At 42.8% G+C, this 24,273-nt stretch overlaps 1 protein-coding gene across 2 annotated transcripts in view; it reads left to right on the top strand.

Annotated features, from left to right (window-relative positions):
- The window catches only part of LOC139756425 (uncharacterized), a 163,321-nt gene that overhangs the window by 16,784 nt on the left and 122,264 nt on the right, over positions 1 to 24,273 (top strand). For both annotated transcript variants that reach the window (XM_071675858.1, XM_071675859.1), the window contains exon 2: positions 18,360 to 19,765. In XM_071675858.1, coding sequence (XP_071531959.1) covers positions 18,494 to 19,765 — 1,272 coding nt within the window. In that variant the 5' untranslated portion in view covers positions 18,360 to 18,493. The remainder of the gene's footprint in view (positions 1 to 18,359; positions 19,766 to 24,273) is intronic.

The following is a 24,273-nucleotide window of genomic DNA, read 5'->3' as shown; positions in this document are numbered from 1 at the left end:
GGGTGAAAGGAGGGCAAGAAATAGAGTGAATTGGAGTCATGTGGTATACAGGGGTTGACGTGCTGTCAGTGGATTGAAGCAAGGCATGTGAAGCGTCTGGGGTAAACCATGGAAAGCTGTGTAGGTATGTATATTTGCGTGTGTGGACGTGTGTATGTACATGTGTATGGGGGGGGGGGTTGGGCCATTTCTTTCGTCTGTTTCCTTGCGCTACCTCGCAAACGCGGGAGACAGCGACAAAGTATAAAAAAAAAAAAAAAAAAAAAATATATATATAAATATATATATATATGGAGGCAGACAACACAGTATCATCTGCAAACAGGATTGCCACTAGCTACCATAACTAACTGCTCCACTCCATCTCTACATCCCTTTTCCCTAGGTTTGCTTTCATCTCTTTTATCACTCCATTCATATATATATATATATTATTATTATTTTTTTTATTATACTTTGTCGCTGTCTCCCGCGTTTGCGAGGTAGCGCAAGGAAACAGACGAAAGAAATGGCCCAACCCCCCCCCCCATACACATGTATATACATACGTCCACACACGCAAATATACATACCTACACAGCTTTCCATGGTTTACCCCAGACGCTTCACATGCCCTGATTCAATCCACTGACAGCACGTCAACCCCGGTATACCACATCGCTGCAATTCACTCTATTCCTTGCCCTCCTTTCACCCTCCTGCATGCTCAGGCCCCGATCACACAAAATCTTTTTCACTCCATCTTTCCACCTCCAATTTGGTCTCCCTCTTCTCCTTGTTCCCTCCACCTCCGACACATATATCCTCTTGGTCAATCTTTCCTCACTCATCCTCTCCATGTGCCCAAACCACTTCAAAACACCCTCTTCTGCTCTCTCAACCACGCTCTTTTTATTTCCACACATCTCTCTTACCCTTACGTTACTCACTCGATCAAACCACCTCACACCACACATTGTCCTCAAACATCTCATTTCCAGCACATCCATCCTCCTGTGCACAACTCTATCCATAGCCCACGCCTCGCAACCATACAACATTGTTGGAACCACTATTCCTTCAAACATACCCATTTTTGCTTTCCGAGATAATGTTCTCGACTTCCACACATTCTTCAAGGCCCCCAGAATTTTCGCCCCCTCCCCCACCCTATGATCCACTTCCGCTTCCATGGTTCCATCCGCTGCCAGATCCACTCCCAGATATCTAAAACACTCCACTTCCTCCAGTTTTTCTCCATTCAAACTCACCTCCCAATTGACTTGACCCTCAACCCTACTGTACCTAATAACCTTGCTCTTATTCACATTTACTCTTAACTTTCTTCTTCCACACACTTTTCCAAACTCAGTCACCAGCTTCTGCAGTTTCTCACATGAATCAGCCACCAGCGCTGTATCATCAGCGAACAACAACTGACTCACTTCCCAAGCTCTCTCATCCCCAACAGACTTCATACTTGCCCCTCTTTCCAAAACTCTTGCATTTACCTCCCTAACAACCCCATCCATAAACAAATTAAACAACCATATATATATATATATATATATATATATATATATATATATATATATATATATATATATATATATATATATTTAATGTATGTATGACTCATGGTGAGGTGCCTGAGGATTGGCGGAATGCGTGCATAGTGCCATTGTACAAAGGCAAAGGGGATAAGAGTGAGTGCTCAAATTACAGAGGTATAAGTTTGTTGAGTATTCCTGGTAAATTATATGGGAGGGTATTGATTGAGAGGGTGAAGGCATGTACAGAGCATCAGATTGGGGAAGAGCAGTGCGGTTTCAGAAGTGGTAGAGGATGTGTGGATCAGGTGTTTGCTTTGAAGAATGTATGTGAGAAATACTTAGAAAAGCAAATGGATTTGTATGTAGCATTTATGGATCTGGAGAAGGCATATGATAGAGTTGATAGAGATGCTCTGTGGAAGGTATTAAGAATATATGGTGTGGGAGGCAAGTTGTTAGAAGCAGTGAAAAGTTTTTATCGAGGATGTAAGGCATGTGTACGTGTAGGAAGAGAGGAAAGTGATTGGTTCTCAGTGAATGTAGGTTTGCGGCAGGGGTGTGTGATGTCTCCATGGTTGTTTAATTTGTTTATGGATGGGGTTGTAAGGGAGGTAAATGCAAGAGTCCTGGAAAGAGGGGCAAGTATGAAGTCTGTTGGGGATGAGAGAGCTTGGGAAGTGAGTCAGTTGTTGTTCGCTGATGATACAGCGCTGGTGGCTGATTCATGTGAGAAACTGCAGAAGCTGGTGACTGAGTTTGGTAAAGTGTGTGGAAGAAGAAAGTTGAGAGTAAATGTGAATAAGAGCAAGGTTATTAGGTACAGTAGGGGTGAGGGTCAAGTCAATTGGGAGGTGAGTTTGAATGGAGAAAAACTGGAGGAAGTGAAGTGTTTTAGATATCTGGGAGTGGATCTGTCAGCGGATGGAACCATGGAAGCGGAAGTGGATCATAGGGTGGGGGAGGGGGCGAAAATTTTGGGAGCCTTGAAAAATGTGTGGAAGTCGAGAACATTATCTCGGAAAGCAAAAATGGGTATGTTTGAGGGAATAGTGGTTCCAACAATGTTGTATGGTTGCGAGGCGTGGGCTATGGATAGAGATGTGCGCAGGAGGATGGATGTGCTGGAAATGAGATGTTTGAGGACAATGTGTGGTGTGAGGTGGTTTGATCGAGTAAGTAACGTAAGGGTAAGAGAGATGTGTGGAAATAAAAAGAGCGTGGTTGAGAGAGCAGAAGAGGGTGTTTTGAAATGGTTTGGGCACATGGAGAGAATGAGTGAGGAGAGATTGACCAAGAGGATATATGTGTCGGAGGTGGAGGGAACGAGGAGAAGAGGGAGACCAAATTGGAGGTGGAAAGATGGAGTGAAAAAGATTTTGTGTGATCGGGGCCTGAACATGCAGGAGGGTGAAAGGAGGGCAAGGAATAGAGTGAATTGGAGTCATGTGGTATACAGGGGTTGACGTGATGTCAGTGGATTGAATCAAGGCATGTGAAGCGTCTGGGGTAAACCATGGAAAGCTGTGTAGGTATGTATATTTGCGTGTGTGGACGTGTGTATGTACATGTGTATGGGGGGGGGGGGTTGGGCCATTTCTTTCGTCTGTTTCCTTGCGCTACCTCGCAAACGCGGGAGACAGCGACAAAGTATGAAAAAAAAAAAAAAAAAATATATATATATATATATATATTTTTTTTTTTTTTTTTTTCATACTATTCGCTATTTCCCGCGATAGCGAGGTAGCGTTAAGAACAGAGGACTGGGCCTTTGAGGGAATATCCTCACCTGGACCTCTTCTCTGTTCCTTCTTTTGGAAAAAAAAAAAAAAAAAATTGGGGAAGAGCAGTGTGGTTTCAGAAGTGGTAGAGGATGTGTGTATCAGGTGTTTGCTTTGAAGAATGTATGAGAAATACTTAGAAAAGCAAATGGATTTATATGTAGCATTTATGGATCTGGAGAAGGCATATGATAGAGTTGATAGAGATGCTCTGTGGAAGGTATTAAGAATATATGGTGTGGGAGGCAAGTTGTTAGAAGCAGTGAAAAGTTTTTATCGAGGATGTAAGGCATGTGTACGTGTAGGAAGAGAGGAAAGTGATTGGTTCTCAGTGAATGTAGGTTTGCGGCAGGGGTGTGTGATGTCTCCATGGTTGTTTAATGTGTTATGGATGGGGTTGTTAGGGAGGTGAATGCAAGAGTTTTGGAAAGAGGGGCAAGTATGAAGTCTGTTGGGGATGAGAGAGCTTGGGAAGTGAGTCAGTTGTTGTTCGCTGATGATACAGCGCTGGTGGCTGATTCATGTGAGAAACTGCAGAAGCTGGTGACTGAGTTTGGTAAAGTGTGTGAAAGAAGAAAGTTAAGTGTAAATGTGAATAAGAGCAAGGTTATTAGGTACAGTAGGGTTGAGGGTCAAGTCAATTGGGAGGTGAGTTTGAATGGAGAAAAACTGGAGGAAGGAAAGTGTTTTAGATATCTGGGAGTGGATCTGGCAGCGGATGGAACCATGGAAGCGGAAGTGGACCATATGGTGGGGGAGGGGGCGAAAATCCTGGGAGCCTTGAAGAATGTGTGGAAGTCGAGAACATTATCTCGGAAAGCAAAAATGGGTATGTTTGAAGGAATAGTGGTTCCAACAATGTTGTATGGTTGCGAGGCGTGGGATATGGATAGAGTTGTGCGCAGGAGGGTGGATGTGCTGGAAATGAGATGTTTGAGGACAATGTGTGGTGTGAGGTGGTTTGATCGAGTAAGTAACGTAAGGGTAAGAGAGATGTGTGGAAATAAAAAGAGCGTGGTTGAGAGAGCAGAAGAGGGTGTTTTGAAATGGTTTGGGCACATGGAGAGAATGAGTGAGGAAAGATTGACCAAAAGGATATATGTGTCGGAGGTGGAGGAAACGAGGAGAAGTGGGAGACCAAATTGGAGGTGGAAAGATGGAGTGAAAAAGATTTTGTGTGATCGGGGCCTGAACATGCAGGAGGGTGAAAGGAGGGCGAGGAATAGAGTGAATTGGATCGATGTGGTATACCGGGGTTGACGTGCTGTCAGTGGATAGAGTTGTGCGCAGGAGGATGGACGTGCTGGAAATGAGATGTTTGAGGACAATGTGTGGTGTGAGGTGGTTTGATCGAGTAAGTAACGTAAGGGTAAGAGAGATGTGTGGAAATAAAAATGGGTATGTTTGAAGGAATAGTGGTTCCAACAATGTTGTATGGTTGTGAGGCGTGGGCTATGGATAGAGTTGTGTGCAGGAGGATGGATGTGCTGGAAATGAGATGTTTGAGGACAATGTGTGGTGTGAGGTGGTTTGTTCGAGTAAGTAACGTAAGGGTAAGAGAGATGTGTGGAAATAAAAAGAGCATGGTTGAGAGAGCAGAAGAGGGTGTTTTGAAATGGTTTGGGCACATGGAGAGAATGAGTGAGGAAAGATTGACCAAGAGGATATATGTGTCGGAGGTGGAGGGAACGAGGAGAAGAGGGAGACCAAATTGGAGGTGGAAAGATGGAGACAGCGAGAAAGCAAAAAAAAAAAAAATTTATTTTTTATTTTGCTTTGTCGCTGTCTCCCCCGTTTGCGAGGTAGCGCAAGGAAACAGATGAAGGAAATGGCCCAACCCACCCCCATACACATGTATATACATACATGTCCACACACGCAAATATACATACCTATACATCTCATTGTACACATATATATACACACACAGACATATACATATATACACATGTACATAATTCATACTGTCTGCCTTTATTTATTCCCATCGACACCTTGCCACACATGGAATAACATCCCCCTCCCCCCTCGTGTGTGGGAGGTAGCGCTAGGAGAAGACAACAAAGGCCCCATTCGTTCACACTCAGTCTCTAGCTGTCGTGTAATAATGCCCGAAACCACAGCTCCCTTTCCACATCCAGGCCCCACAGAACTTTCCATGGTTTACCCCAGACGCTTCACATGCCCTGATTCAATCCATTGACAGCACATCGACCCCGGTATACCACATCAATCCAATTCACTGTATTCCTTGCCCGCCTTTCACCCTCCTGCATGTTCAGGCCCCAATCACTCAAAATCTTTTTCACTCCATCTTTCCACCTCCAATATGGTCTCCCACTTCTCCTCGTTCCCTCCACCTCCGACACATATATCCTCTTGGTCAATCTTTCCTCACTCATTCTCTCCATGTGCCCAAACCATTTCAAAACACCCTCTTCTACTCTCCCAACCACGCTCTTTTTATTACCATACATCTCTCTTACCCTTTTATTACTTACTCGATCAAACCACCTCACACCACATATTGTCCTCAAACATCTCATTTCCAGCACATCCCCCCTCCTCCACACAACTCTTATCAATAGCCCACGCCTCGCAACCATATAACATTGTTGGAACCACTATTCCTTCAAACATACCCATTTTTGCTTTATGAGATAATGTTCTCAACTTCCACACATCTTCCATGCTCCCAGAACTTTCGCCCCCTCCCCCATCCTATGATTCACTTCCACTTCCATGGTTCCATCCACTGCCAAATCCACTCCCAGATATCTAAAACGCTTCACTTCCTCCAGTTTTTCTCCATTCAAACTTACCTCCCAGTTGACTTGCCCCTCAACCCTACTGTACCTAACAACCTTGCTCTTATTCACATTTACTCTCCGCTGTCTTCTTTCACACACTACCAAACTCAGTCACCAGCTTCTGCAGTTTCTCACACAAATCAGCCACCAGCACTGTATCATCAGCGAACAACAACTGACTCACTTCCCAGGCTCTCTCATCCACAAAGACTGCATACTTGCCCCTCTCTCCAAAACTCGAATTTATCTCCCTAACAACCCCATCCATAAACAAATTAAACAACCATAGAGACATCATGCACCCCTGCCACAAACCAACATTCACTGAGAACCAATCACTTTCCTCTCTTCCTACTCGTACATATGCCTTACATCCTCGATAAAAACTTTTCACTGCTTCTAACAACTTGCCTCCCACGTCATATATTCTTAATGCCTTCCACATAGCATCTCTATCAAGTCTATCATATGCCTTTTTCAGATCCATAAATGCTACATATAAATCTATTTGCTTTTCTAAGTGTTTCTCACATACATTCTTCAAAGCAAACACCTGATCCACACATCCTCTACCACCTCTGAAACCACACTGCTCTTCGCCAATCTGATACCTATACATTTCAACGTTATTTTTTTATTTTTTATTATACTTTGTCGCTGTCTCCCGCGTTTGCGAGGTAGCGCAAGGAAACAGACGAAAGAAATGGCCCCCCCCCATACACATGTATATACATACGTCCACACACGCAAATATACATACCTACACAGCTTTCCATGGTTTACCCCAGACGCTTCACATGCCTTGATTCAATCCACTGACAGCACGTCAACCCCGGTATACCACATCGCTCCAATTCACTCTATTCCTTGCCCTCCTTTCACCCTCCTGCATGTTCAGGCCCCGATCACACAAAATCTTTTTCACTCCATCTTTCCACCTCCAATTTGGTCTCCCTCTTCTCCTCGTTCCCTCCACCTCCGACACATATATCCTCTTGGTCAGTCTTTCCTCACTCATTCTCTCCATGTGCCCAAACCACTTCAAAACACCCTCTTCTGCTCTCTCAACCACGCTCTTTTTATTTCCACACATCTCTCTTACCCTTACGTTACTCACTCGATCAAACCACCTCACACCACACATTGTCCTCAAACATCTCATTTCCAGCACATCCATCCTCCTGCGCACAACTCTATCCATAGCCCGCGCCTTGCAACCATACAACATTGTTGGAACCACTATTCCTTCAAACATACCCATTTTTGCTTTCCGAGATAATGTTCTCGACTTCCACACATTCTTCAAGGCCCCCAGAATTTTCGCCCCCTCCCCCACCCTATGATCCACTTCCGCTTCCATGTTTCCATCCGCTGCCAGATCCACTCCCAGATATCTAAAACACTTCACTTCCTCCAGTTTTTCTCCATTCAAACTCACCTCCCAATTGACATTTCAACGTATACATATATATACATACACAGACATATACATAAATACACATGTACGTAATTCATACTTGCTGCCTTTATTCATTCCTGTCGCCACCCTGCCTCACATAAAATGACAACCTCCTTCCCCCTGCATGCAAGTGAGAGAGCACTAGGAAAAGACAACAAAGGCCACATTCATTCACACTCAGTCTCTAGCTGTCATGTATAATGCACCAAAACCACTGCTCCCTTTCCACCTCAAGGCCCCACAAAACTTTCCATGCTTTACCCCAGACACTTCACATACCCTGGTTCAATCCATTGACAGCACGTCGACCCCAGTATACCACATCGTTCCAATTAACTCTATTCCTTGTATGCTTTTCACCCTCCTGCATGTTCAGGCCCCGATCGCTCAAAATGTTTTGCTCTCCATCCTTCCACCTCCCATTTGGTCCCCCACTTTTCCTCGTTCCCTCCATCTCAGACACAAATATCATCTTTGTCAAGTTTTCCTCCCTCATTCTCTCCATGTGACCAAACCTTGTCAAAACATCTTCCCCTGCTCTCTCACCCACACTCTTTTTATTTCCACACACCTCTCTTACCCTTTCATTACTTACTTGATCAAACCACCTCACACCACATATCGTTCTCAAACATCTCATTAACTCTATTCCTTGCACGCCTTTCACCCTTCTGTATGTTCAGGTCCTGATCGCTCAAAATCTTTTACACTTTATCCTTCCACCTCCAATTTGGTTTCCCACTTCTCTTCGTTCCCTCCACCTCTGACACATATAACCTCTTTGTCATTCTTTCCTCATCCTTTCTCTCCATGTGACCAAACCATATCAGTACACCCTCTTCTGCTTTCTCAACCACACTTTTTATTACCACACATCTCTCTTACCCCTCTCATTACTTACTTGATCAAACCACCTCACACCACATATTGTTCTCAAACATCTCATTTCCAACACATCCACCCTCCTCCGCACAACCCTATCTATAGATAATGGCTCGCATCCACATAACATTGTTGGAACCACTATTCCTTCAAACATACCCATTTTTTTATCTGAGATAATGTTCTCGCCTTCCACACATTCTTCACCGCTCCCAGAACCTTTGCTCCCTCCCCCACACTGTGACTCACTTCTGCTTCTGTGGATCCATCCGTTGCTAAATCCAGTCCCTGATATCGAAAACACTTCACTTCCAGTTTTTCTCCTTTGGCCTTTGTTTTTCTTCGTACTACTTCGCGCACGTGCCTGGGGAGTGGGGATGCCATTTCATGTGTGTGGGGTGGTGATGGGAATGGATGAATGCGACAAGTACCAATATGTACATGTGTATATATATGTAAGTATACATTGAAATGTATAGGTATGTATATGTGCGTGTATGTATATACATGTGTAAGTGGACGGGTTGGGCCATTCTTTTGTATGTTTCCTTGCGCTACCTCGCTAACCCGGGAGACAGCGACTAAGTATAACTAATGAATAAATATAGATATATATATTTTGAGTGATCGGAGCCTGAACATACAGGAGGGTAAAATGCATGCAAGGAATAGAGTGAATTGGAACGATGTGATATACCGAGGTCGATGTGCTGTCAGTGGATGGAACCAGGGCATATGAAGCATCTGGGGTAAACCATGGAAAGTTTTTTAGGACCTGGTTGTGGAAAGGGAGCTGTGGTTTTGGTGCATTACACATGACAGCTAGAGACTGAGTGTGAACAAACAAGGTCTTTGTTGTCTTTTCCTAGCGCTACCTTGTGCGTGCGCTGGGGGGAGGGTGGTGCTATTTCATGTGTGGTGGGGTGGCGACAGGAGTGGATGAAGGCAGCAAGTATGAATATGTATATGTCTGTGCAAGTATATGTATGTGTGTGTTGAAGTGTATAGGTATTTACATATGTATGTGTGGGCATTTATGTATATACATGTGTACGTGGGTGGGTTGGCCCATTCTTTCGTCTGTTTCCTTGCACTACCTCGCTAACGCAGGAGACAGCGACTAAGTATAATGAATAAGGAAAAAAATATATACATGGGAATGTCTCGGGAGTATAGTCAAGAGTTAGTGAGAGGACAAGAGCAAGGGAAGGAGTAGCACCACTCCTGAAACAGGAGTGGTGGGAGTATGTGATAGAGTGTAAGAAAGTAAGCTCTAGATTGATATGGGTAAAACTGAAAGTGGATGGAGAGAGATGGGTGATTATTGGTGCATATGCACCTGGGCATGAGAAGAATGATCATGAGAGGCAAGTGTTTTGGGAGCAGCTGAGTGAGTGTGTTAGTAGTTTTGATGCACGAGACCGGGTTATAGTGATGGATGATTTGAATGCAAAGGTGAGTAATGTGGCAGTTGAGGAAATAATTGGTGTACATGGGGTGTTCAGTTTTGTAAATGGAAATGGTGAAGAGCTTGTAGATTTATGTGCTGAAAAAGGACTGGTAATTGGGAATACATGGTTTAAAAGAGAGATATACATAAGTATACGTATGTAAGCAGGAGAGATGGTGCGTGAAAGACAGACTTGGATGATAATGTGCTGAAAGGTACAACTGGAGGGATGTCTGATCATTATCTTGTGGAGGCGAAAGTGAAGATTTGTAGAGGTTTTCAGAAAAGAAGAGAGAATGTTGGGGTGAAGAGAGTGATGAGAGTAAGTGAGCTCGGGAGGGAGACTTGTGTGAGGAAGTACCTGGAGAGACTGAGTACAGAATGGAAAAAGATGAGAACAAAGGACGTAAAGGGAGTGGGGGAGGAATGAGATGTATTTAGGGAAGCAGTGATGGCTTGCACAAGGGATGCTTGTGGCATGAGAAGCGTGGGATTTGGGCAGATTAGAAAGGGTAGTGAGTGGTGGGATGAAGAAGTAAGATTATTAGTTATTAGTGAAAGAGAAGAGAGAGGCATTTGGACGATTTTTGCAAGGAAATAATGCAAATGAATGGGAGATGTATAAAAGAAAGAGGCAGGAGGTCAAGTGAAAGGTGCAAGAGGCAAAAAAGAGGGCAAATGAGAGTTAGGGTGAGAGAGTATCATTGAATTTTAGGGAGAATAAAAAGATGTTTTGGAAGGAGGTAAATAAAGTGCATAAGACAAGGGAACAAATGGGAACTTCAGTGAAGGGGGCTAAAGGGGAAGGTGATAACAAGTAGTGGTGATGTGAGAAGGAGATGGAGTGAGTATTTTGAAGGTTTGTTGAATGTGCTTGATGGTAGAGTGGCAGATATAGGGTGTTTTGGTCGAGGTGGTGTGCAAAGTGAGAGGGTTAGGGAGAATGATTTGGTAAACAGAGAAGAGGTAGTAAAAGCTTTGCAGAAGATGAAAGCTGGCAAGGCAGCGGGCTTGGATGGTATTGCAGTGGAATTTATTAAAAAAGGGGGTGACTGTATTGTTGACTGGTTGGTAAGGTTATTTAATGTATGTATGACTCATGGTGAGGTGCCTGAGGATTGGAGGAATGCTTGCATAGTGCCATTGTACAGAGGCAAAGGGGATGAAAGTGAGTGCTCAAATTACAGAGGTATAAGTTTGTTGAGTATTCTTGGGAAATTATTTGGAGAGTATTGATTGAGGGGGTGAAGGCATGTACAGATCATCAGATTGGGGAAGAGCAGTGTGGTTTCAGGAGTAGTAGAGGATGTGTGGATCAGGTGTTTGCTTTGAAGAATGTATGTGAGAAATACTTAGAAAAGTAAATGGATTTGTATGTAGCATTTATGGATCTGGAGAATGCATATGATAGAGTTGATAGAGATGCTCTGTGGAAGGTACTAAGAATATATGGTGTGGGAGGCAAGTTGTTAGAAGCAGTGAAAAGTTTTTATCGAGGATGTAAGGCATGTATACGTGTAGCAAGAGAGAAAAGTGATTGGTTCTCTGTGAATGTAGGTTTGTGGCAGGGGTGTGTGATGTCTCCATGGTTGTTTAATTTGTTTATGGATTGGGTTGTTAGAGAGGTGAATGGAAGAGTTTTGGAAAGAGGGGCAGGTATGAAGTCTGTTGTGGATAAGAGAGCTTGGAAAGTGAGTCAGTTGTTGTTCACTGATGATAGAGCGCTGGTGGCTGATTCATGTGAGAAACTGTAAAAGCTGGTGACTGAGTTTGGTAAAGTGTGTGAAAGAAGAAAGTTGAAAGTAAATGTGAATAAGAGTAATGTTATTAGGTACAGTAGGGTTGAGGGACAAGTCAGTTTGGAGGTAAGTTTGAATGGAGAAAAACTGGAGGAAGTGAAGTGTTTTAGATATCTAGGAGTGGATTTGGCAGCGGATGGAACCATGGAAGCGGAAGTGAATCATATGGTTGGGGAGGAGGCGAAAGTTCTAGGAGCGTTGAAGAATGTGCGGAAGTCGAGAACATTATCTTGGAAAGCAAAAATGGGTATGTTTGAAGTAATAGTGGTTCCAACAGTGTTACATGGTTGCGAGGGGTGGGCTGTGGATAGAGTTGTGTGGAGGAGGATGGATGTGCTGTAAATGAGATGTTTGAGAACAATATGTGGTGTGAGGTGTTTTGATCGAGTAAGTAATAATAGGTTAAGAGTGATGTGTGGTAATAAAAAGAGTGTGGTTGAGAGAGCAGAAGAGGGTGTTTTGAAATGGTTTGGTCACTTGGAGAGAATGAGTGATGAAAGATTGACAAAAAGGATATATGTGTAGATTGACAAAAAGGATGTATGTGTCAGAGGTGGAGGGGACAAGAAGTGGGAGACCAAATTGGAGGTGGAAAGATGGAGTGAAAAAGATTTTGAGTGATCGAGGCCTGAACATGCAGGAGGGTGAAAGGCGTGCAAGGAATAGAGTGAATTGGAACAATGTGGTACACCGGGGCCGAAGTGCTGTCAGTGGATTGAACCAGGGCATGTGAAGCATCTGGGATAAACCATGGAAAGTTGTGTGGGGCCTGGATGTGGAAAGGGAGCTGTGGTTTTGGTGCCTTATACATGACAGCTAGAGACTGAGTGTGAACGAATGTGGCCTTTGTTGTCTATTCCTAGCACTACCTCGTGCACATGCGGGGGGAGGGGTTGTTATTTCATTGTTGGCGGGATGGCGATGGGAATGAGTAATGGCAGACAATATGAATTATGTACATGTGTATATATGTATATGTCTGTGTGTATATAAATGTATACGTTGAGATGTATAGTTATGTATATTTGCGTATGTGGACGTGTATGTATATACATGTGCATGTGGGTGGGTTGGGCCATTCTTTCGTTTGTTTCCTTGTGCTACCTCTTGTCTTATGCACTTTATTTTCCTCCTATAATGAATAGTCAAGGTGAAATCTCGCAGGCCTGCCTCACACCTACATGTATCCCAGAAGTTTCACTCAGCTCTGCCTCCACTCTTACACACACATTTGTTCCTCTATAGAAGGCTTTTACACTATCCAACAGTTTTCCCCCATACCATGTATCCTTACCACATCCCACAAAACATTCCACTCGACTCTCTCATCATATGCTTTCTCCAGATTCATAAAAGCTACATACAACTTCTTACCTTTTGCAAATGGTCATCTTTACTACAATAATCTGACCAACACATCCCCTACCTTTCGTAAAACCCCCTTGCTCTTCACTTATTCTGCATTCAGTCACTTCCATCTCTGTCAGTTAATATTCTTGCATACACTTTTCCTGGTATACTTAACACACTTGTACCCCTGTACATACATCCTTCGCATCTTTTTCTTTGAAAAAAGGAACAATCATAGCTTTCACCCAATCCTCAGGCGCAGCCTTCTGTTTCCCTGCTATATAACATATAAGATGCATCCACTTTATCACACTTTCTGCTCCATACGTCATCATTTCAGCCATGTTTGGATTTGAAATTTTTTTTTTTTTTTTTTTTTTTTGCTTTGTCGCTGTCTCCCGCGTTTGCGAGGTAGCGCAAGGAAACAGACGAAAGAAATGGCCCAACCCACACCCATACACATGTATATACATACGTCCACACACGCAAATATACATACCTACACAGCTTTCCATAGTTTACTCCAGACGCTTCACATGCCCTGATTCAATCCACTGACAGCACGTCAACCCCGGTATACCACATCGATCCAATTCACTCTATTCCTTGCCCTCCTTTCACCCTCCTGCATGTTCAGGCCCCGATCACACAAAATCCTTTTCACTCCATCTTTCCACCTCCAATTTGGTCTCCCTCTTCTCCTTGTTCCCTCCACCTCCGACACATATATCCTCTTGGTCAATCTTTCCTCACTCATTCTCTCCATGTGCCCAAACCACTTCAAAACACCCTCTTCTGCTCTCTCAACCACGCTCTTTTTATTTCCACACATCTCTCTTACCCTTACGTTACTTACTCGATCAAACCACCTCACACCACACATTGTCCTCAAACATCTCATTTCCAGCACATCCATCCTCCTGCGCACAACTCTATCCATAGCCCACGCCTCGCAACCATACAACATTGTTGGAACCACTATTCCTTCAAACATACCCATTTTTGCTTTCCGGGATAATGTTCTCGACTTCCACACATTTTTCAAGGCTCCCAAAATTTTTGCCCCCTCCCCCACCCTATGATCCACTTCCGCTTCCATGGTTCCATCCGCTGACAGATCCACTCCCAGATATCTAAAACACTTCACTTCCTCCAGTTTTTCTCCATTCAAACTCACCTCCCAATTGACTTGACCCTCAACCCTACTGTACCTAATAACCTTGCTCTTATTCACATTTACTCTTAACTTTCTTCTTCCACACACTTTACCAAACTCCGTCACCAGCTTCTGCAGTTTCTCACATGAATCCGCCACCAGCGCTGTATCATCAGCTGACTCACTTCCCAAGCTCTCTCATCCCCAACAGACTTCATACTTGCCCCTCTTTCCAAGACTCTTGCATTTACCTCCCTAACAACCCCATCCATAAACAAATTAAACAACCATGGAGACATCACACACCCCTGCCGCAAACCTACATTCACTGAGAACCAATCACTTTCCTCTCTTCCTACACGTACACATGCCTTACATCCTCGATAAAAACTTTTCACTGCTTCTAACAACTTGCCTCCCACACCATATATTCTTAATACCTTCCACAGAGCATCTCTATCAACTCTATCATATGCCTTCTCCAGATCCATAAATGCTACATACAAATCCATTTGCTTTTCTAAGTATTTCTCACATACATTCTTCAAAGCAAACACCTGATCCACACATCCTCTACCACTTCTGAAACCACACTGCTCTTCCCCAATCTGATGCTCTGTACATGCCTTCACCCTCTCAATCAATACTCTCCCATATAATTTACCAGGAATACTCAACAAACTTATACCTCTGTAATTTGAGCACTCACTCTTATCCCCTTTGCCTTTGTACAATGGCACTATGCACGCATTCCTCCAATCCTCAGGCACCTCACCATGAGTCATACATACATTAAATCACCTTACCAACCAGTCAATAATACAGTCACCCCCTTTGAAAATGGGAACATTAATTGGGGATGGGATGGTAATAGAGGGTTTGCAAGCAGAGAGGTGTGCATTGGAGTGAACACCACCAAAATTTTGTTTTGGATTATGTGATTTATTTTTCTTCTTTTATACTGACCAACATGGGACAGCATACAACATACCCCAGGTAAGGCCATCTTGGATAAAAGGAAAAGTTAAAGAGAACTAAAGTAGAAGTTAATCAAGGCTCAGCAAGTGTTTGTAGACCTAACACTTACATGGAGACAGATTATATGAAAAGGGAAAGACAGAAGGCAGAGAATTTCACAGCTTAGTTGTTTGCGGGGAGTAGGATGTATGATAACAGCCAGTCCTTAAATTGCTGGTCTTCTTAAAGAAGCAGTAGGAAGCAGTAGCCAAATGCATGCCATAAGTTTGAACCTTGGGATTGGGAAACATATGAACATTTCACAATAACATTGGCTTCAATAATACCTATATCGTTGAGGGAGAGTGACAACATCATGATTTATGGAAAGGTAAGATTGAAGGGAGATGATATATGGAAAATCAATGAGATGGAAGACTTCTAATTACATTGTAGTTGTTAGAAACATGGAGGATTAGCCATTCCAGGTGTGTGAGCATTATTCCATACTTGTAGATGTGAAACTGCTTCTTAGAAAAATGGTTATGGCACCTGTACAGCACTCCCAGCTTTTGGGAAGCAAGCTTTGTGATGTTGATTATGTGGAGTTTCATAGACTGAGTGAAGGATATAGTTATGCTGAGTATGTTCTTATTATTTCGCATTTGAAATATGGTGTTTTGAACTGTATTGTTACAAGGTTGAATTGTGGTGTTTTGAAATTGAACAGGAAACAAATTATTCTAAGAAAGAGGTACAGGGAGAAATTGCATTTGAGCACAGAATATGCAAACTGAGCATGAAATTGAAACAATTACATAAACAAGCCTAACAACGCTACCAACATGAATTGTACATAATTTGATTCAGTCAAGCCACATCTTTGGCTTGTACCTTATCCTCTCCTCACTTCAAGGAATTTTTCTTTCATGTACACTTAAATCAAGTAGGTCTTAATTATTACTAGAATGGCTTCTGGACTATCTGTTAGTACAATATTACCAGGTATACATAGGTAAGCAGGGCTAGATCAGTAAAAGTATTGGTTGAATATATGGATGATTTTCTTTCCATAGTTAAGGCTTTTAAGTACTTGGCAATATTTGTGCATTTCATATTTTCTTAATCCAGTTAGATAAATACCTTATTGACTGTACATGCTTGTGGTTATGCCATGAGTGAAAGTTCACATTTGGTGAGGGTGTATCCTCATCTGATATGAAAGGGAGAACTATCTCTATCTCTTCAAGGAACTTTTACTCTGAAGAAGTCATTTCCTTGCCCCTGGAAGTAATGCATCCTTGATGCTGGGGGACCCCCTTCAGAGATAAGGATTGTGGGGATATGTGTTTATTTTAGTAATAACAATAATAATGATTATGGATTGGATGGTAATGGAGGTTAATGCAAGGGCATTGGAGAAAGGGGCAAGTTTGCAGTCTTTAGTGGGTGAGGGGGACCTGGGAAGTGAGCCAGTTGTTGGCTGTTGACACACTGGTGGCAGATTTGAGTGAGAAACTGCAGAAGTTGGTGTCTTAGTTTAGGAGATTGCTTGAAAGGAGAAGGTTGCGAGTAAATATATATAAAAGTGAGGTTAGGTTTAGCAAGGCAGAGGAACATATTCATTGGGATGTGAATTTGAATGGAGGAAGTTTTATGGAGGTGGTTTTGAAAACCTGAGTGGACTTAGGTAGCAAATAGATTCTTGGAAGTGGAATTGAATCATAGTGTAGGTGAGGGGGTGAAAGTTTTGTGAGCATAATGTGTGAAAAGAGGCTGTTGTCTTGAAGGGTGAATTTGGGTATAGTAATCCTAACTATATTGTATGGCTGCAAGGCATTGGATATAGGTGAGGATGTGTAAAGGAAGTTGAATGTGTTGATAATGAAGTGTTTGAGGACAACTTGTGGTGTGAGATGTGTTGACCGAGTAAGTAATAAAAGTATAAGATAGAGGCATGGTACTTAAAAGAGTGTTGTTGAGGGAGCTGAAGAGGGAGTGCATGCTGAAATGGTGTGGACACAAGAAAATGATTGAGGAGAGGCTTACTGATAGGATATATGTGTCTTAGATGCAGGGGACAATGAAAAGAGGGAGAGCAAATTGGAGATGTAGTGAAAAAAGATTCTGAGTGCTTGGGGCCTGAACATGCATGAGGGTGAAAGGTGTGCATGGGAAAGAGTGAATTAGAGCATTGTGGTACACATGGGTTGATATGCTGTCAGTGGACTGAAGTGAGGCACATGATGCAGTCGGGAGAAACCAAGGAAAGGTCTGTAGTGCTTTTTTTACGGATAAGGGATTGTGGTTTTAGTGCATTGCACATTACATTTTGAGAATGAATGAATGCAACTTTGGAGTTTCTTCATGGGTCTTTAGTGTTGCCTTGAAAACATGTGAAATGGTGAACAAGCATTAAAAAATGATATTGATTTTGATGGTAATATTTATAATGATAGTAAGAATAAGAATGATGATGATTATGATACTGAAAAATCCAGTGAAATGTATATAGAATGCATATATTAAAAAAGAATGGTAGCTAGGTTGACAACATTGGCAAAAGCAGTTAAAGTAGAAACAAAGTGTCCAATACATTTGCTTAGTCCTATTTCATTTCATTGTGGAGCTCAGAAGAGGTAATTTACCACATAATATCTATTATCTACTGTTTGTCAAGGAAAAGTTGAAGTAACTAACCCCTGTTTATGAAGATCCCCTTTAATCTCTTCGTGAAATTGATTTCCTTGGTTCAACTTACGATGACTAAATTGTGACAGGGTTTGCACCAATAATACTCAGTCATACGTTGAGGCACCCCTGCCCTACCTAGTGAAATAATAAATTTTCATTGGATAAGCAGAGAAACATTCTGAAGAATCCATGATGAATAGCTAAAAAAGTTATTAGAGATGAACCTAGGTTTGACAGTTATGCACTGTGCATAAGGGCAAAGAAAAACATTATTGTTAAGTTAGCAAGATGTGTTGAGAGCTTTGCATGGGTACTGCCAAGTGGCAGAATTTCGTCATAGATACTCATAGGTAGGCAGTTAGATACTCTTTATTGAATGCCTACCTATTTGTTAGAGAGTAGGGTAAGATGTAGTTTCTTTACTTATGGTTTCTTCTGCTTTGCTGAACATTTATCTTTTTTCTTTTTCTGATGAGATAATTATCATTTCAGATACCAGGTCATGAACCGGAGTCATCCAAGAAGGCCATATTAGCAGCTCAAGATTTATAGACTAAAAGTGCAAAAGAAATATTGAGGCCGTATATTGGAAGAGACGAGGAAAACAGGTCACAACTAGGACATCTATGGCTAGATCAAGTGGAATGATGACAAGAGGAAGAAGTGTTTGGAGAGGGGGTAGAGGAGGAGCTATTGAAGAGAGGACAAGCTTCAAAGCAGGGAGAGGCACATATGATTCTGGGAGAGGTGGAGTAAGGGGAGGAAGGGCATCTACTTATGCTGTAGGGAGAGGCAGTAGCCATGTCAGCCGAAGCAGTGGTTATGGCAGAGGACGGGGTAGTGGCTATGGTGAAGGAATGGATGGTGGTTATGATGGAGGGATGAGTAGTGGATATGGAGAAAGAGGAAGTTCCTATACTGGAGGCAGAGGTGGGGGCTACAGTGGAGGAAGCAGTTATTATAGTAGCTACAGTGATGATCATGGAAGCAGTTACAGTAGCTATGGTGAAGACAGAGGCAGTAGTTACAGTAGCTATAGCGGTTATGGAGAGGAAAGGGATAGTGGTTACTATACTAGCTATAGTGGAGGAGGAGGAGGATCTGGGTACAGTGCCTATGATGATGGGTATGGCAGTTACAGTGAAGATCGAGGTGGTGGTTATGCTGACTACGAAGATCTAGGAGGTGGTTATGCTGGCTACGGTAATGAGGTAGGTGGCAGTTATGGTGGCTATAGTGATGATAGAGATAGTGGATACAGTGTAGGAAGAGGAAGTGGTTATGGAGGTGGGAGAGGAAGAGCCACTGGTTATAGTGGAGGCAGAGGAAGAAGCAGTAGCTATAGTGGTGGCAGAGGGACTTCTTACAGTGGAGGGTATGGAAGAGGCCATAGTAGTTATGAAGGTAGTGATGGATACAGGGGAGGTAAAAGTAGTTATTCGATGGCAAGGGTTAGGGGAGGCCGAGGTGGTCATGAAGGGAGTGAGAGTGTTGTCAGGGGAGGACGGGGTAGGGGTGGAAGGGGTAGTGTGCGGGGAGGGTACGAAGGAGATAGTTATGAGGTAGCTAGAGTGGGTGTTAGAGGAGGTCGGGGCAGTTATGAGAGAGCCCGAAGCAGTTCTAGGGGTGTGAGAGGTAGTTATGATGGAGGTAGAGGGAGTATGAGGGGTGGGAGAGGCACCTATGGAGGTGGACAAGGTGCTGTGATAAAGTACACTAATGATTATTCAAGAGGAAGAGGTTATATGAGGCCTGTTATTCGGGGAGGGACAAGTGACTTCACAAGAGGAAGGGGAACCTTAAGGGGAGGAAGAGGTCGTGGTGGATCATCAGGCTACATGGGCGGTTTCAAGCTTAGGATGCAAGGCTATGGTTTTCAAGATGGATATATGCACCAGGTAAGAAGTAAGGGATTTTAAAGGAACATATTAGTACATATGTATATGCTGTTTCCCATATGTTTGCTGTATGTCGTGTGTAGAAACCAATTTTTTCCTTCATGATTCTATCAGAGTTACATGGTATATTCATGAAGGCCTCTTATATATTCCTGCATTCTGCACTTCTGCCTTACTTTCAGTTTCCTTCTTTGATTTTAATTTCCTGCTTCATGTACTGGTTTGTACTTTTGTATGTTAGGTAGCGCAAGGAAACAGACGAAAGAAATGGCCCCCCCCCCCCCATACACATGTACATACACACGTCCACACACGCAAATATACATACCTACACAGCTTTCCATGGTTTACCCCAGACGCTTCACATGCCTTGCTTCAATCCACTGACAGCACGTCAACCCCTGTATACCACATGACTCCAATTCACTCTATTTCTTGCCCTCCTTTCACCCTCCTGCATGTTCAGGCCCCGATCACACAAAATCTTTTTCACTCCATCTTTCCACCTCCAATTTGGTCTCCCTCTTCTCCTCGTTCCCTCCACCTCCGACACATATATCCTCTTGGTCAATCTCTCCTCACTCATTCTCTCCATGTGCCCAAACCATTTCAAAACACCCTCTTCTGCTCTCTCAACCACGCTCTTTTTATTTCCACACATCTCTCTTACCCTTACGTTACTTACTCGCTCAAACCACCTCACACCACACATTGTCCTCAAACATCTCATTTCCAGCACATCCATCCTCCTGCGCACATCTCTATCCATAGCCCACGCCTCGCAACCATACAGCATTGTTGGTACCACTATTCCCTCAAACATACCCATTTTTGCTTTCCGAGATAATGTTCTCGACTTCCACACATTTTTCAAGGCTCCCAAAATTTTCGCCCCCTCCCCCACCCTATGATCCACTTCCGCTTCCATGGTTCCATCCGCTGACAGATCCACTCCCAGATATCTAAAACACTTCACTTCCTCCAGTTTTTCTCCATTCAAACTCACCTCCCAATTGACTTGACCCTCACCCCTACTGTACCTAATAACCTTGCTCTTATTCACATTTACTCTCAACTTTCTTCTTCCACACACTTTACCAAACTCAGTCACCAGCTTCTGCAGTTTCTCACATGAATCAGCCACCAGCGCTGTATCATCAGCGAACAACAATTGACTCACTTCCCAAGCTCTCTCATCCCCGTATGTTGTATATATATTCTTGAGGTCAGCATGAGGTGTTTGTTGGGTGGATCACATAAGAAGTGACATTGTTAAAGAGAGGTGTGATAGTGAGTGCAGTCTGACTAAGAGAGCTGAGATGGTATAGACACATGGAGAGGATTAGCAAAGGAAGATTGACTTACAGGATCTAAGTGTCAGAAGTGGAGAGAGGATAGGGAGAGAAAGCCCAAGAAAGAAGAAAGAATTGAGTATTAGAGGTTTTGGGATATTAGGGATCAAACATTCAGAATGCACTGGAATGATGCGATGAATAGGAGTGAATATACTGTCAATGGACTGAATCATGGCATATGAAATGATCAAGATAAATCATAGAATTGTAAGGATTAAGTCCTCAGATTCATCATTACGGAAGTTGCATATTGGGCTGTTACACCTTGGGTTTTGTAATATCTTGAATCGGTGTTTGTAATGCTGGAGGGATGGGTGATTTGCAGAATGCAAGTGGGAAAGTGTAACAGAATGTCATATGAACGTACTGATGGAGTGAAGGTGTAAGAGTGGTTTATGAGGGTGGCATAGTTTATTGCTTGTTGAGTCATTATTGCATATATAGATTTTGTTCGTGGAAGTTTTAAGATTCAGTTGGGAGGGTGATAGTTTATTGCTTTTTGAGTCATTACTGTTTATTTAAGTTTTGTCTGTTTTTATGTAAAAAAATGATCTTATTATTCAATTTCAAAATGCATGTAGAAAGTTTTGGTCTACCACAGATTCATTGATATGAATATCAAATGGTATTTGGAGAGGATTTACTGATCATCATCATACTGTAGCAGTGGTCCTTTGGTATAGAAAAGACTTGTAATAATACCATGAGATGTGCTATCTCAAGGCATTTACACAAAACGTGCCTTTCTTGTGGACTATTTAGGGTTTACTTAACACTTTTTGAAAGAAAGTCAAAGATGTGAATTGAATATTCAGAAAAATTCTGCAGGAAGAAGTTGTGCCTTAGGGCCATGTGGTAAGTGCTACTTGCTTCACTGTTGCCATTAATAATGTTTCAGACACTTTTCTGGAGACGTTATGTAATCCCCTTTTGTTGATCTGGCTCTCTCTTTCACAGGGTTTCTACAAAGTCCTTTTCCGTTTTTAGAATTTTATTGAACACCAAAAAGAGATGAAATAATGCATTTATGCATTCTCTTGTTTTCTAAAGTATGTGTTCTTCAGCATTCCTTTGCACAGATTAAAGCTTTTTAATCCAGTGACCTTAGGACCTGGCCATTGCTGTTATCAAAGGTAGAACAAAGCTTGAAATAGGAAATGATACAACCATCAGATCTCTCAAACAAGGTTTTTATTGTTATATCCGTTTACATTGGAAGTATCCCCAGATGGAGATGCCTCAGTATCTTAGGCAAGGATTCTTCGTTGCATATGATGCTAATGTAGGGCAGATTTGTTGATATTACACACTTGTTGTGGGGATAAGTTTTCCACTGCCACTAACTGTGCAAATGCATCCACAAACTTTATTGCAGCTTTGTGATGAGTAGTTAATGTGACGAACGACCATAGATTGGTAGTTGGCTTTAGTTGGCTCTTGTTACTATTGTTGTTTTATTGTTATTGTTAAGACAGCAAGCCCACTCTGCGTCAGTCCCAGCCATGCAGCCAGCTCATACACTCTCTCTTGCCCTGTATGTATTGCTGTTGGTTGTTTGATAGAGAATTGGAGTTTTTATCAATTCTTTTAAAATAACCTTACACTACAAGCTTCCATATAAGCACTACGCATTTCTCCACACACACACTATATGCTGAAATTCCATGTCTCCACTTAAACTTGTGTAACCATCCTTGTGAATATTCACAATCATGGTCTCGCTTTAGTTCTCTATGAAAAACATTGACCTACTCGATAAGCATCTCCCCAGAAACACTTACACCTTCATTAAGTTGGAAACCTTCATTAAGTTGGAACTTAAACCACTTTACAAGTATTTTATTTATTTATTTATTTTGCTTTGTCGCTGTCTCCCGCGTTTGCGAGGTAGCGCAAGGAAACAGACGAAAGAAATGGCCCAACCCACCCCCATACACAATGTATACACACACACGTCCACACACGCAAGTATACATACCCATACATCTCAATGTACACATATATATACATACACAGACACATACATATATACCCATGCACACAATTCACACTGTCTACCCCCATTCACTCCCATCGCCACCTCGCCACACATGGAATACCTTCCCCCTCCCCCCTCATGTGTGCGAGGTAGCACTAGGAAAAGACAACAAAGGCCCCATTCGTTCACACTCAGTCTCTAGCTGCCACGCAATAATGCCCGAAACCACAGCTCCCTTTCCACATCCAGGCCCCACACAACTTTCCATGGTTTACCTCAGACACTTCACATGCCCTGATTCAATCCACTGACAGCACGTCAACCCCGGTATACCACATCGATCCAATTCACTCTATTCCTTGCCCTCCTTTTACCCCCCTGCATGTTCAGGCCCCGATCACACAAAAATCTTTTGCACTCCATCTTTCCACCTCCAATTTGGTCTCCCACTTCTCCTCGTTCCCTCCACCTCCGACACATATATCCTCTTGGTCAATCTTTCCTCACTCATTCTCTCCATGTGCCCAAACCATTTTAAAACACCCTCTTCTGCTCTCTCAACCACGCTCTTTTTATTTCCACACATCTCTCTTACCCTTACATTACTTACTCGATCAAACCACCTCACACCACACATTGTCCTCAAACATCTCATTTCCAGCACATCCACCCTCATGTGCACAACTCTATCCATAGCCCACGCCTCGCAACCATACAACATTGTTGGAACCACTGTTCCTTCAAACATACCCATTTTTGCTTTCTGAGATAATGTTCTCGACTTCCACACATTCTTCAAGGCTCCCAGGATTTTCGCCCCCTCCCCCACCCTATGATTCACTTCCGCTTCCATGGTTCCATCCGCTGCCAGATCCACTCCCAGATATCTAAAACACTCCCTCCAGTTTTTCTCCATTCAAACTTACCTCCCAATTGACTTGACCCTCAACCCTACTGTACCTAATAACCTTGCTCTTATTCACATTTACTCTTAACTTTCTTCTTTCACACACTTTACCAAACTCAGTCACCAGCTTCTGCAGTTTCTCACATGAATCAGCCACCAGTGCTGTAACATCAGCGAACAACAACTGACTCACTTCCCAAGCTCTCTCATCCACAACAGACTTCATACTTGCCCCTCTTTCCAAAACTCTTGCATTCACCTCCCTAAC

The sequence above is a fragment of the Panulirus ornatus genome, chromosome 21 (assembly GCF_036320965.1).
Source record: "Panulirus ornatus isolate Po-2019 chromosome 21, ASM3632096v1, whole genome shotgun sequence".
NCBI lineage: Eukaryota > Metazoa > Arthropoda > Malacostraca > Decapoda > Palinuridae > Panulirus > Panulirus ornatus.
Note: the sequence above shows the minus strand (reverse complement) of the source record. Positions and strands in the feature narration are given on the sequence as shown.